This window comes from Rhipicephalus sanguineus, chromosome 4 (assembly GCF_013339695.2).
Source record: "Rhipicephalus sanguineus isolate Rsan-2018 chromosome 4, BIME_Rsan_1.4, whole genome shotgun sequence".
In the NCBI taxonomy this organism is placed as follows: Eukaryota; Metazoa; Arthropoda; class Arachnida; order Ixodida; family Ixodidae; genus Rhipicephalus; species Rhipicephalus sanguineus.
In genome coordinates, this window is record NC_051179.1 from 50,138,278 (window position 1) to 50,153,200 (window position 14,923).

At 47.4% G+C, this 14,923-nt stretch overlaps 1 protein-coding gene across 2 annotated transcripts in view; it reads right to left on the bottom strand.

The window, feature by feature from the left end:
* Window positions 1-1,172: 1,172 nt before the first annotated feature.
* Window positions 1,173-14,923, bottom strand: part of LOC119389946 (serine/threonine-protein kinase TAO1) — a 46,544-nt gene continuing 32,793 nt past the window's right edge. For both annotated transcript variants that reach the window (XM_037657402.2, XM_037657401.2), the window contains 3 exons: window positions 13,710-14,090; window positions 12,071-12,253; window positions 1,173-6,273 (listed from right to left, as the gene is read on the bottom strand). In XM_037657402.2, the coding sequence (XP_037513330.1) occupies window positions 6,028-6,273; window positions 12,071-12,253; window positions 13,710-14,090 (810 nt within the window). In that variant the 3' untranslated portion in view covers window positions 1,173-6,027. The remainder of the gene's footprint in view (window positions 6,274-12,070; window positions 12,254-13,709; window positions 14,091-14,923) is intronic.

Consider the following 14,923-nt stretch of genomic DNA (forward strand, 5'->3'; position numbering starts at 1 on the left):
CAGGCCAAATGGACCGTGCGGCTCTGAAGGCCTTTAAACTTTGTAGCACCTGACATCGGGACAGCAGGACGACGTGGATCCATCTTGTGCATAACCGTTGCCATTACAATAAAAAATAAACTAGTGCTTCTGGCTACGTGTTGTCGCTGAAGCAATGTTGGGGATGGAGAGCTATGAACAACATGATGCGGCCACGTCTCGAGTATCGAAACTGGTTGGTAGAATTATAGCAAATTATTTAGGGCACTCCGATACGTGCCAACATATTCACAAGGTTTGGATTGTGTGGGCGTCCATTTGATGCACACAAATGATGACCGCCATAGGTACAAAGAAAAGCATCCATTGGGGAACACCAAGAGAACATGTTTTTCTATTACAGGCATACATTACAGGTGTACGTCCAATTTTACCATACCATTCTAGCTCGATGAAATCGATGGTTTGACGAAGCATCGTCTGGTCGGGAAGGAACATGAAGAAACGAAATGACTGTGAACAAGGCTACCGTACGGTAGCTGAAACGTCTTTTTTTTTTTTTTTAATGCTTATAAAGCCTTTCATTTGGTCGGCGTTATGCATTTCATTTCGTTTCTTCTTCACCATTCTAGCTCAAGGTTCATCCTAGTGTAACCCAAATTTTGCAGCAGACCACATCAATACTTGGGAAGGGTATTGCCCAAAAATTACATCGGGCCGACTCCTCTGTATAACAATGGAACATAACAGAATGAAGCCTCAAATCAGTGACCGCAGCACGTGGAAGCTATTCAAAAATATTTTCATTCCGACGCCTGTGACAACTTATGATGTGCCGTCGCAAACATTTTTTTACAGCGGTGCTGTTGAAGGTGGGTGGAGCCTAGCTATGCACCACCGCGCCATGTAGTGAAAATTTTCAATAAAGGTTTGTCGACAGTAATGCGCTTTCCAGTTTGCTCTCTTCGTCCTTGCTCCAGTTTAAGTTCTTTTCCTGAATACGCACTAACAAGCCCAGCCCCAAGTGCTTACAAGTTGTTTTAATACCTCAGTCCAAATGCAATGAACTACAAGTCCAATAAAAAAAAGTTGTTCTTTTTCTGGCGTTTTCTTCCGCAAGATCTGTGTCATGCCAGCAATGTGCACCACTTGCGATGGCAGGAAACAGCCCGCAGCAAATCGAGACCACCACGCTTTCTTCCGAAATCATTTATTCGCTCGTTCACTGGCAAAGGTGCATGTGACCTTGTCTATACAACCCAGTTGATGTATTTTTTTTTATACAGCACTATTTACATCAAGAGGAGAACTGTTGGGCAGGGGCCAAGTTGTAGTAGCACGCAATAATGGAGGAAAAAAAAAAAACATATGGGGTCAACATAAAAATGTAGGTAGCATGCCCCGATAGTTTTTCTTTGTTTGGTGCTTCTAATGTGCCGAAGAAAAAAGAAACTGAAGGGACAGAGAGAAAGACAAGACACACACAAAAAAAGAAGAGGGAATAATGGGCAGCTTATAAAATACTCCAAGTGCTCATCGTCACTGTAACGGAAGACTGTTCGTCTTGAAGGACATCCATCTACTTGGCTCGTATAAAATGACAGCAACAAAGTGCACAAGAACGTCTTGAGCTGTACACGAACAGTGCACTAACTTTCCACATTTTTTTTTTCCACCAGCCCTTGGAGACATGACCACTATACCAACAAGCAGAGCTTGCTACTACAATGGTTGCAGACGAGTGTGTGGTATGCGGCAACAAATGGACCACTTGTCTCAAATCTTCGTTTGTTTGTTTTTCTTTAGAAAAAAAGAGCGACCTCTAGTACTGCAATCTTGTAGTATCGCGAGCGCACAAGTGATGCGACTGTGGGAGCAGTGAAAAAAAAAGAAAACTGAAGCTTCACTTTGTCCGGGCGACCGAAGATTTGGAGTGAAATCGGTGGTCACATTACGTACAACTCGAGACAACTTCTAGTTTTCCACGCATTTCTGTGTGCCTGGGCTGTAACAATTTTTTTTTTCTTTCTTTGTACCGTGGTCTAAACATTTATTGGCTAACCAAACACTGAATTGCGCCCTCCTGACAGCGGCTTCTAATGTGGGCATTACAAAATCGTCGCTTGTTGCTTTTTCCTTTTTCTACAGGAAGGAACATCACACGGATTTCTCCTTTCATGTTTTTTTTTTATCCAAGGCTGATCTCAACGCAATAGCTATAAAACGTATGGCACTTGAACTCAGTCCAGTCCAGTGAGCGCTGCCCAAATGTGAGCAGAAACGTGAAGAGAAGCTGCGTCGCTAAGAAGTCCAGATGCATTAAATTTGAGTGGCAGCCACACGATTTTCTGAGGGGCTTGGTGTTGCGCGGTGCTGCATTGCCCATTTTGTGTCACGCAGTAACCATTCTGTTATTGATAGTAGAACACAACACCGTGTTAGCTTCTAACGGTAACCGCAGGAATGTATTCCAACAGGAATCAACGCAGCACGGTCACGGTGTCGAGCAAAAATGGGATACACAGGCAATGACGACGCATCAAAAACTCTCAGAAGTAAATTCGGTGTGGCTTCCACCTCAATACTGGTTAAACGAGCCTTGTAGCTTGAGCAGTACAGCTGGTCAAGCTGTCGCTCAAATTTAGGGTTAGCATGTGCAGGCTACTTTAAAAAGAGGACATCTTAGTCTCGGGGAATGCAAAATGACCAAGGAACGGAGCTTCGTAGAGATAAAAAACTCCCATCTGACAATGGGAGATTTCGCTGCATTTCCTAAACCATTCCCGACAAGCACCCGAGTTGTCGTATTCAACAGTGGTAACATTTAGTACAGATGTTTGTACACTTTGTGCATTCGTTTACTTGCTAAAAACTAGGGTTCGCAAAGTTCGCGAAAGTGGCCACGATTAGAAAACTATGTTGCCACCGCACAATTTGCCTTTCTCTGTTTTTTTCCCTTCAACTCCCCCTCCGCAAGACTTCTGCGATTTGATCTTCAAAACTGAGCACAACAAGCCAATCGAGTCTAGACGGCCTCGAAAACGGTGCACCAGAAAAGGTCACAACTTCAGCAGTGCCCATCGCACCGGATTTTTCGCAGTACTCGCGATTTTCTATTGAACTCTAATGGTATTGGACATTACCGCCAGCTGTGCACTAAGAAAATTAAGGAGGGTGGGTTAAAAAAAAACTGAAAAAAAAAATGAAACACCTGCACTGATTAAAGACTTCTCCGAGTGGGCGTAAGAAGCAGAGCACAGTGATTTCTCGTTCAAAAAAACGAGGGGGGGGGGGAGCATGGGAAAGAGGGGGCAAAAAGGGTAAGGGTACCCGCCTTGATTTGTCTAAAGACAGCTAACAGCAGCACATTACAACAAAGAGGAGAGGTAAAAATGTTGCGCTAACAGGAAATTTATGTAAAGGATGCAGAACGCACTGGGTACAGCATTTAAAAAAAAAAGGGGGGAAGTGTTTTAGCACCGTAAAATGGCATGCCCCTAGAAAAAGAAAACGACAAAGAAATGGGTTTCAAGTCAAAAAAAAAAAAAAAGGAAAGGGCAGAAGAAAAAAAAAACGAGAGGAACGCACCATAAAGAAGAAAATCGACCTATAGTATTCGCACTTTTCTCTCCCCGCCACACTCGCTTTCAAAAGACAAAAAAAATGCACACGGACCACCCTTCAATGGCACTCCTGAGTTGGATGCGCGGCTGCGGGCCCTGCTCGCAGAACGCGCTGCACTGACCGAAAAAAAAAAGTATCGGGGAAGGAAAAAAACAACCAAGGGTCAGGTCAACACTCCACCAACCATGCCACGGCAGCCTCGGGGTGCCAGATCCAACAACGAGAAGGGTTTTGTTGAAAAGGACGGGGCAACCACTCAACACAGTCATACCTAAGGGACAGTCCGGGCAGTCTGCCACCTAACAGCCAGGGCCAACATTCCAACAGCTGGCAACATTTCCACTTCCAATTTCTGCCTCGTCAGGTCTAATGAACGAGCACAAATTGCCGCGCAGGGTGTGTGTGTGTGTGTGTGTGTGTGCTACAATGCACGTAACTCGCGTAATGCTGTGTGGAGGTGCAAACGAGCTTTAAAACATATATGGACTATTGCTCTCGATACACTGCAGGCATACTTCGCCCCACTTTCAGTTTTGTGGACCCCTGAATTGAATATATAAGTCTGCATCTGCAACTCTGTTTCCATCTACGTATGCACATGCATCTGCAAGTCTGCAACTGCAAGTTTGTAACATGTACATGCAGGTTCTTTTCATTTATGGCCACTGGTTTCCACAGTGTCCCTCCTCTTCCCTTAGCCTCGCATTCACCTCTTCCCACTGAGGTCAGAGAGTGTGCTTTAGATAATGAATACTGCATTAATTCATTCAATTACGGTAAGCTAGCTATCGGGGGGCCTGAATGAAAGCGGAAGATTCATTTCAAATTGGGCATCATTGCCAGCGACAGTACCAACCAAACAATCCATGCAAAGACCGTTTCGGCACAGCACCCCAAGGACACGTCACATGGCAATGAATCTGCAGTCTTCCTCCCAACACATCATACACCACAACGCAGAAAGTAAATTTGCCAGTGTTTGCTAAATGTGAAAAACCTAAGCACTGCTAGCATTACATCAACCAAACGAAACGCAATCGAGCCTTGACGAACCATCGGAGAAAACGAAGGGAACGCTTCGTCGGTAATGCTTTAGGGCAATTAGTGCTGCACTCCTATAACGAAGGCAGAAACGCAGAACCTGGCATCCACTCCATCTCAGCAGCAGCTCAAAATAAGTGAACAGGCAGCAAAAATATTGAATATACTTTGAAGTGTAAATAATAATCACAATTTCATACATTACATTACTATAAAGCACAACAGCCACCCATGAACAGCAAACGTAAGTCGTCTGATGCAACGGCGTAGCCTCTTGCGCAGCAAAAAAAGTAAGTCTCAACAAAAGAACTGCCTCAGCTAATTATGGCATCCACTCTTATAGTAGTAATTATCACACACTGTGAACAAGGTATTGTTCCGAGTAACGTCCTTAAATCTGCACAATACAGCCTGGAACACGCGTCCTACTCGCACCTACGAATTGAGAGTCTTCAAATTTGGAATGACAAGCCTTATGTTTGAACATCGAGGAATTCTTTCGCACTATCAACATCACGCAGGACTACCACCTAATTGCATCTAAAAAAATGTGACGGAGAATGAAGGATGTGCTACTATGTGCCATGCCCATTCGAGCAGTGTTACAAATTCTGGAGAGTTTCTCCCAAGTGAACACCACAAAACACATTGAGCGAGGCTGTGCTCAGTCGCCTACACACACACAAACGAGGCTGTGCCCTGCGCTACACAGCACGAACAAACATGCCCGAGAGTGCAAGTCTCCCCATGAGCGGCAATGCCACGCGGCTAATGCTACAACCTCGCTTCATTCGCCACTCTTCCCAGGTGTCAAGTGCAGCATTTTGGCACTAAGAGAATTTTTTTCTTTTTTTATATTTCATACAGCCAGTGCAATGTGGTTTGAATGACTTCAGGCATTTTTGTCACATGCTGTATCCCTAAACCTAAAGTCTCTCAAATAGCCGACTGCAGTACCTCGATTACAACTCCTTTAGGTAAATGAATGATTGAGCAAACGGGGCAACAATTCCTCCAGTTCTATTCTATACCACCATTCTCTCCACCGGTCGTGACTTGACGATCCTGTTGACACTGCAGCGGCAGCGCCACTCTTTCTGATGATGGAACACTAACAGAAATAGCATTCGAGAATCGCAAATCCTGGTGTTGGACCATACTCATGCCTGTGACAGCTGCATGGAGTTAGTACATCCAAAGGATGACAGCTGGACTAGTGCACGCAACACCACACCACACCCGTACCATACACATCAGCAAGGCTGGACAATCGACCAGATACAATACACATTCACACTGGCCTGTGTGTGGCAGACTACCATGACTGACCATCGCAGTGCGTGACAAGGAGAGGAGGAAACGGGGAAGGGGGGAGGTGTTGCCTCAGAGGGCCGTGTGGGTGAAGGAGCTGGCACTGTTGCTGTGGGCTAGGCTGAGGGTGCTGCCAGCCAGGCTGTCTGCGTCCGACGAACCTAGGGACTCCCGCGAGGCCTCCGCTATCTCAACCGGATTGAAGCCCATGTGGGCACTCTCCTCGTCGAAGGCCTCTATCTCACGCGACTGCCGCTCGCACAGCAGTCGTTGCCGCTCAGCTTTCTCTTCTTGGAACTGCTGCTTCTCTAGCTCCATCTGCAAGGGACGGGCATTGAGTTACGCTTAACAAAACATGCTGAGAGGCTAGTTGGTGATACATTTTCGCTCACAATATTCTAGTGCTACTTTTTTAGAGGACAGGACAGAGAAGTGCACGACAGGACGGCAACCGTCCTGTCGGACAGTAAAAGGACAGTAAAAGAAGGCAGATACAACACTTCTCATATTTTCTCATACAACCCACACCTTTAAACTGCAAATCGTCGGAAATAAAATTGGAAAAAAAAAAAAACAGCAATATCTTTGCGTATTGCCACGAAGCCATCTTCCTTTGCATTACCGTAAAGCAGTGCCGTGAAGCCAACTCACACCCCGACTTCAACTCAGGCTTTTTTGTATATTTTGTGTGGGCTATACACGAGAAAATAGAGTATCTGCGCATAATCTGGAATGACAGCAGCACCTGTCAACCTTCGCAAATAAATTTTGTGCCTGTGTTCTTTTCTTGCCATGGTCTAAACTAAAGCCCCTCCATGCGTTTTCCGCCGGCTAGGTTAAGTAGCGCCAACTCGTCCGCCCCCTCTCCCTTTACACCGGTTCCCCGCCTAGCGGAAGCCGAAGTGCCGCCATGATGTTTCTGCATGCTTTTCCGGTTGATGCACCCAAGGAGAGAGTTAAACCTCCTTGGATGCACCTGCCCCATGCCCGCCCACGCCCTCGCGACGCAGAAACACCGAGCGAAAACTCGCTCGGCGGCAGGCAGTTTACGACGAACCTCAAAACAACAACACTTGCGAAACGGAGAAGCAAATATGCGCTTTCTCGCGTGTGCACATGCGTGCGCAGAAACAAGATGGAAGGAAAAAGCGGAAGGAAGTGGCTCAAGAACTTCCTTCCGGAAGCTTCGGAACCGGAAGTGGGCGTCGTCGTCGAACAATAGATGGCGGTACTAGCGTGTACTAGATAGGGGCAGTGGGGCGAGGGAGAGCTGGCGGCAATGGCGCGCAGTGAAGCTCAAAGTACGGAAATTTTAACCTGCCGCGTGGTGGCGTTGCTGTGCCTTTCACCTGGCACTGGCGGCGCGCATGCCGGGCGCGGTCATTTGGAATGTTTGGCGCGCCTCGACATGTTCTGCTGAACTTTTTCGCGCTAGCGTCTTGAATTGGGCTGGTTGGTACATACTGAATTTTGAACGAAGAAACAGCGCTAGAACAGGACTAAGACGAGAGGACACAAACACGGCCCGGCGCTGACTAACAACCATATTCTATAGCGTTTGCACGTCAATATGTACAGGGCAAAACACAATCAGTATACACATCGGGGACCGTAAGCAGTCATCTGGTAGATCACTGTAGGAAATGTGATTGCGAACCAGTTTTTAAAGATTGTGAAGTTCTAGGCACTTATCCCTTTCAGTCACGGTGTGTACAATTGTACACATCAACTTCGAAGTCGCATCACGCACCGCGCGCTTCTTCAAATGACCTGAAACTTAGTGTGCACATTCGTGCAGGCTTCCTGAGTGCACAACAAGTGCTTATTCAACTTCATTTTGCTGTATATTACTGCAGATCATCACTTTTCTAGAGACACTACCGTGTTCGACGATCGTTCGACGTGCGACGTTCCAGGACCAACGTCAAGAGTTTTTTTCTTTGCTCGAAAAGCATACAACCAAAAAACAAACTGTGCATGCATTTTGGGCCTAATAGTTAATTCATTTTATGCAAGGATTGAAGCTGACTGATTGCAGAATAATTAGATATTTAATTACATGCTAATTAGCATTAATTACTGTAACTCACACAAAACAACACATTCCTTCATTTTATTTCTTGGAATGTAATACTGAGTGCCTTGAAATCATGCCATGGAAATTTGATGCATTTGCAGACAGTGCATCATAATTCGTGACTGAAAGGGTTATGTAGAGCAACGCCAACGTGAAATCTTTGAGGCTTTTTGCATCCAGATAAGTGGAGACTTGTGTCAGCGCAGCTTCGCTATCACTTTGCAAAAATGAAATGTATCTTTCAAAACGCTGATTTGGCAATGTTACAGCGCTATCTTGTTCCCCGATGTTTATACTGATTGTGTTTTCCCCGGTGTATATTGACGTGCAAACGCAATAGAATATGGTTGTTAGTCAGCGCCGTGTTTGTGTCCTCGTCTTCGTGCTGTTCTAGCGCTGTTTCTTCGTTCAATATTCTTCGCGTTATCGCGAAGGCCTGCTTCCCCCACTGCTGCAGACCTAGTTAACTTTCTCGATTACCTGGGCAAATGGGAAGCCTGCAGCCCTGGAAAGACAAGATTTCTAGGTGACTCCACGGTGACAGGACTGAGAGTCACCATTGCCAGCACTCTCTCATTACTTCAATACCTTACAGAATCACTTGGATTCAAGTACATAGAGCACCACTACGGTATTGTTCGACAGTCCAGTGGCTGTAACGCTGACCCGTCGCCAGAGCAGTTTCTGATCACTGTGAACTGCCTTTCATTCTACAATATTGCCCGAAGTGTTGGTGGTGCCAATGCAACTCCCGACATCGCCAGTTCACCGCTTAATGCGCACGACAGGACACACCAAAGAAAATCGATGACCTGCTCGTGCAAGGCACGTTGTATGAAGCACAGAAATGTTTGGTTTCAACCCCAGCTCCTTGTAGTCACCACTTGTATATAGTTGTGGAGAAGAGTGACTCACGACTGTCTATTACATGGCAGGTTATGAGCCAGGAAATGTGTTTTGAAGTTTGGCTGTTCATCGTGAAGGGACCTTCTTATAAATCCAAGTGAGGCAGCAGAGAATCGGCTCCCGTCAGGGTTCACAGAGCAGTGTGACTGGGGCGGTCTTCTATATCCATCAGAGGAGCTTTGCATTTTCACCTCTACACTTGAGGACCTATTCACAGAGTGTTTTAGTGTCAGCGAGCTTCACACAAACAGCATATCCGATGTTGTGGCCCTTGTGAGCAAGAACTTTCTTCCTTCCAACACCGTGGGCTGCACAATTCACAGTTAATAATAATATGTGGGTTTTAACGTCCCAAAACCACGATATGATTATGAGAGACGCCGTAGTGGAGGGCTTCAGAAATTTCGACCACCTGGGGTTCTTTAACGTGCACCTAAATCTGAGTACACGGGTCTCAAACATTTTCGCCACAATTCACAGAGAGGAAATTAGTCTCAAAGTTGTTTCTTTTTATGTTCTTACGCACCTGCTCTTTTTTGGTTAAAGGCCTGAACAGAGCTAACAGCATTAAGTGTCAGAGGGCCAAGCACCTTAAACTGAACAGGACTACTTAGATGAAAATTGTGCGCAAATTCATGACCCTTCAACTCGCTCACGTGCATTGGTTGCCGATGTATCTTGTTGTAAATAAAATGTACCTGCTTGTTTTCAAATGCAATAAGCAGTTTTGGCAGACTGAATTGTTAAAAAGTACGCGGATTCACTTCAAAGACTGGATAAGAGCGCAGGCGCATCAGTAGGTTGGTAGGCGGCCGGCCCAGCGCGCTTGCGGCGCCCAGGTGAAAGTCGCAGTGGCGCCATCTTCCGTCGTCGATGCAAGTGGCCTCACCGGAGAGCTCGCCCTCACCCCACTACCCCTATCTAGTACACTCTAGCGGTACTTAAAAAAAGCGGCAGTAGACGCGATGGAGGGGCTTTAGTCTAAACCTTACACTTGACAGTTGGTGCAATATTGATTGTCAGTGCAAGACCATGCTCATGACATAGGAATGTCTTGATAAGAGCTGTAAAACCAGAGCCATTCATGAAAACAAACATTCATTTCTACCTGGTTCCCTGGATTCGTGTTTTTCCCTGGTTGTGACAGAATGGTCAGGTATATGTGTCACCAGTTCCCTTATCCTGTGTCTGACACACAGCCAGCCAACTTTTAGAGCAATACAGTCGAACCTCGTTACTACGTACCCGCTTTAAACGTACTAACGGTTAAAACGTAGTTGCGACGAATCCCCGACCGAGTCCCATAGAGCCCAATGCATTCGCTGACCGCTTAAGCCGTAGTGGTTCGCCTTATGCCTACCGGTTAGTGCGTACCCTTCATACCGCGATAACTTTTTGTGCCATAAAATTTTACTGCGCCGCTCAACTTCCCGATGCCAGAATGTGCCGCCAAAGGTCTTCCGCCTTTTTGAGAAGTGCGCAGATCAGTCGATCCCCGATTCCGACTTCCGCGCGATTGCGGCGACGCCTTTGCGGGTAAGCATCGGGAAAGAACGAAGGCGAGGTGGCGGCCACCGACGAACGCGCCGACATGACTTATCGCTGACAGCCTTATCACAATAAGTATCTTCAGCTATCTGCTCGGGCACACGTGTGGCGCAGCGCTACTTTTTAAGCCTACTGCACGCTTTTATTAGGCGACAACCTGAACGCGCTGGGCCGCCGATCGTTGCCGCTTCGTTGTGCGCGGCCGTCTTCAAGGCTGAAGTTGAATTAATGGCACAAATGCTCGAGCAGGGACGAAGAACTTCAGCCATGTACCAACTAGCCCGACAGCAAACGCTACTAAGCCGTCATCAGGCGCGCACCGCTTTGTAGAAGCGAAAGCAGATCGCTGTTGCGTAGTTAGCGTTGCGGGTCGCGGGAGCCGAGAAACCTCGCTGCATTGACGCTATCACACTAAACGCACGTGTACGATACAGCAAGCGTAGCGCGGGTGTAACCATACTGCACGCTTTTATTAGGCGACCACCCAACGCGCCTCCGTCCGCTGCCAGGACCGCTAGAGCATCGCGGAGTGCGCATCGCTTGCATGAACCTCGTCATCGCTGCGTTAACCGAACAAGCTACTCGCCGCATCTGTGCACGATCTGGAGCGAAGTGGGTACGAACAACATTCCCGCGATAAATGCGCGCGTGTGGCACAGCAAGCGGCCCGGTAGTGACGGCGTGAGCAGAGTAGGCGACGCGCTGCACGCAACTAGCCGGGAGACGATCGGCTCCACGCGGCCGTACCGCGTTTCACTGGAACTGTGTCAGTTTTCGTTTAGTAGCAGATCGCGGTTAGACGCACGCACATATACCGCGGAAAGCAGACACTGTCCGTTCTGTTGCTGTCGGTCACTGCGTTGACCGCGTATCCCGGACCCTGCAATAGTTTCGAAATGCTCTTCGGCGTCGCCACTTACGTGCTATCGGGCGGTCGTGCGAGTGTGCCAGGATCTTTTCTCCACTTTGGCGAAAAGAAAGAAAAGGCTTTGCGGTGGGTACTTTCGGCAATATTTGCTGTGGCACTCTTATTTATTTGCTGGAGGCGATGGCGTCCGCTAGGAGATGCAAATTTGTACTTGGTGTTTAATGCGTACTACCGTTTAGTGCGTAGTTATGCCGCGTTCCCGGCAGGTACGTATTAACGAGGTTTCACTGTAGCTCTACTCTTCCCACTACACACCCAGAAAACGATATTGCATGTGCTTTTGACCTTGAACTGCAGACAATGTCAATTTCCTCCTCGCATGTGTGTCGTCATAGCAACAAACATGCACTGTGTCAGTTTGTTCTCTCCCGCACATCCCTCTCCGTCGGTCGGCAGGAGCCATGAGCCTGTGGACGTGCGTGCCTCATGACCTCAACACTTGTCATTTGACTCCCGTGTAATAAAAAGAGAAATGTGTAGATAGCATGGCGTTGCTTGCCGCGCGGAGACGTTGACGCACAGGACACCGCCACAGCATGCTTTCCGCGGTAGTTGCTGCTATCGCTTGACATGCTTGGTTTAACCATGTTCAACGATGTCATTTTTTTTCTACGATAATTCCTACCTAGCTAAACTTTTCATCATCCAAAACGCACCTTCTGCTCCAGCAAGGCCCTGCGCACGGACACACGCTCCTGCAGCTCGTGGCGCTCCCGGTTGCGTTGGGCCTCAGCCTGCATGCGGATCTTGGACTGGAAGGCCATGAGAAGCTCCAACTCCTGCTGCAACTGCTCCTTCAGCTGGCGCACTTCTGTGTCCTGAGATTCGTCCAACCGGATCTGAAAGCAAAGCAGCATAGGAGGACTTTTTCAAAGGGCGTATTCCAAGAATCGCGTATTCCATCACTTTGGGCAATATTTTCACTTATGCATGGCTAATGACACAAAGCACGTTCTCCCACAGAAGCAAGGGTGCTTGGTGCCACAAAAATTAATCTACGTATTTACTCGATTCTACCGCGCCCTCGATTGTAACGCGCACCCGTTTTCCGCGACCAAAAAAAAAAAAATAAAGTAATACATCGATTGTAACGCGCACCCATTTTTCGTGAGAGAAAAGAACAAAAAAAGTCCGTAGGAGTCAAACTTCGCACATTCAGAAGAACAAGTATTTGGGTTTTAAAGAACTAAAGTTTAAAAAAGTAAAACACAAAGTCAAAAAGCGGGCCTCGCCGCTAAAACTGTCACCACTACGGCGGCGATACGAGTCGCGTAATGGATCAGTCCTCGTCGCTGTCAACACTCTTCGATTTCGGGAAACCGGCCCTGCTTTTGTCCACAGAAACTTTTTCGCGAAGCTTTGCTGTAAAAAATCTTCTGCTTCTGTTTGCGCCAGTCTCGCACGCACGTTTCGGGAACTCCGAGCGACCGCGATGCGGCCCGATTTCCGTCCGTCTCTTTGCACATGTAATAACTATTCTTTTAAATGCGGCATCGTGGTACACTAGTCGAGTATTTGGCGTCGGCACTTCCATGCCGTCGATGCGAACGCAGAACGGGATGACAATCTCCTCAGCACACGTACGAACTGAAAAAATGGCAGAAATAGCCAAGGCGCGTAGGAGGCGGCCATTTTGAAATGTCGATGGCAATACGATAACCGAGTTTCTTTTTTTTTTCGGTACTCGATTCTAACGCGCATGCGATTTTTGGACTCGTTTTCCTGGAAAAAAGGTGCGCGTTAGATTCGAGTAAATACGGTAACTCTTCTGGGAATGATGCCACTCATCGGTAAGCTCCTAACAACAATCTTCAGGTTTGTGTTAAATTGAAGGTGGTCCCCCTATGTTACTTCATACATGAGAAAGCAGAAAGACAATAACATGAAGAGAACTGCATTTGATTCAAAATGTTATCATGCCACCTGCAGTACCTGCAAGCTTAGATGATGCCTTTAGCACTAAACATCTACACATATAACAGAGCACATTGGACTATAATAACTATCACTGCATAACAATAATAAAGGAGCAAAATTGCTGCACAAGGGCTGTTGCATCCTGTCCCAAACAGAACGTTTAGGAGTACACCAACTGACACAGCCTCATGCCATCTAAAATCCATTGGCAGGCTAGTTGGTTAGCTTTTACGATAGAGTGAGAAAGGGCGACTTGAGAAGGATGTAGAAAGAAAACAGACAAGGACTGTGTTGCTGTCTTTCTACGTCCTTGTCAAGTCACGCTTACTCACTCTATCACGCACTCGTGCAGTCACAGAAATAAAGAGAGGGACTGACCGACTGCTTTTGGAGCATCTCGGCAATGCTCTGCTCGTACTGTTCGCCCAGGATGGCCAGCTTGCGGATCTGCTCCTCCTTGAGCTTCTTGATGACCGCCTTCTGGTCGTCCCTCGGCGTCGAGGCCAGCACCTGGCTCTTCCACGCCTTGTACTGGCGCGTCTGGATCTTGCACGTCTCGCGGAACTGCTTGCGGATCTGCAGCTCCTTGTGCTTGAGGCTCTTGGGCTGCTGCTTGACGGCCTGTGCGTGCCGCTTGTGCAGCTCCCGCTCCCTCCGCGAGCAGTACTCGTGCTGGTTGGCCAGCTCCGTCTGGTGTTGCTTGCGCACCTGTTCCTCCCGCAGCTGGTGGACGCCCCGCTGCTGCCTGTACTCCAGCTCCTGCAAGTTTGGAGATATTCGGGAAAATGAACATGGCGGATAATAGTCTCGATGCTGCAACGAAGCCGAAACTCTGTAAGCGTGTGAATGTTCATCTGTGGAAGGCCAGGCTTCGGAAAAACTGACGTGCCGACAAGTTCACGAATTGCATCGCCTTCTCATTCACCAGCCATGCCTTCCTTCTCAGTGGACAGCTCAACCATGCCTTGAGGCAAAGAGCTTTTTTTTCGCTGTTTTATACTATCCTAGAATCTCTACTACAAGTATACTTGCGAAGCGCCTACTACTCCATAATTCATCATTTTGCAAATTATCAAAGTATCCCCTACATGTCTGCAAGGCATTTGCTCATCTGAACACTTCGTTGATGCTGTTGCTGATGATGATGAATTACGCCTGAGCACTTTGTACAGTAAAAGCTCGTTAATTCGGATTTCTAGGGACCGGAAAAAATGTCCGAATTAACCGAATGTCCGAATTATCGAATGGTCCAAATAAACACAATAAATGCAAGAGTTTTTTCAACATACCTTTACTTTACAAGGTAATCGCGGATGCGTCTCTGTTTTCGAGAAGAAATTCGCGCGCACACAATTTTTCTGAGCCCTTCAAGGTCCTCAGCAGCTAGCATGCTGTCTGCAGTGCTAAAACAAAATTCTTTAAGGACAACGAGGGCCTCCGCGGCTTGCTTCACAGTACGAGGGGGCCTGTGTGGCTCATAGTGTGGCTGCTCCTCTTCAGGCTCTCCGTTCTCGGATTCGTCGCCATGCATCACTTCCTTGACGATTTGCTCATCAGTCAGAGAGCCGGCAGTGGCAACGCCATCAATGCCG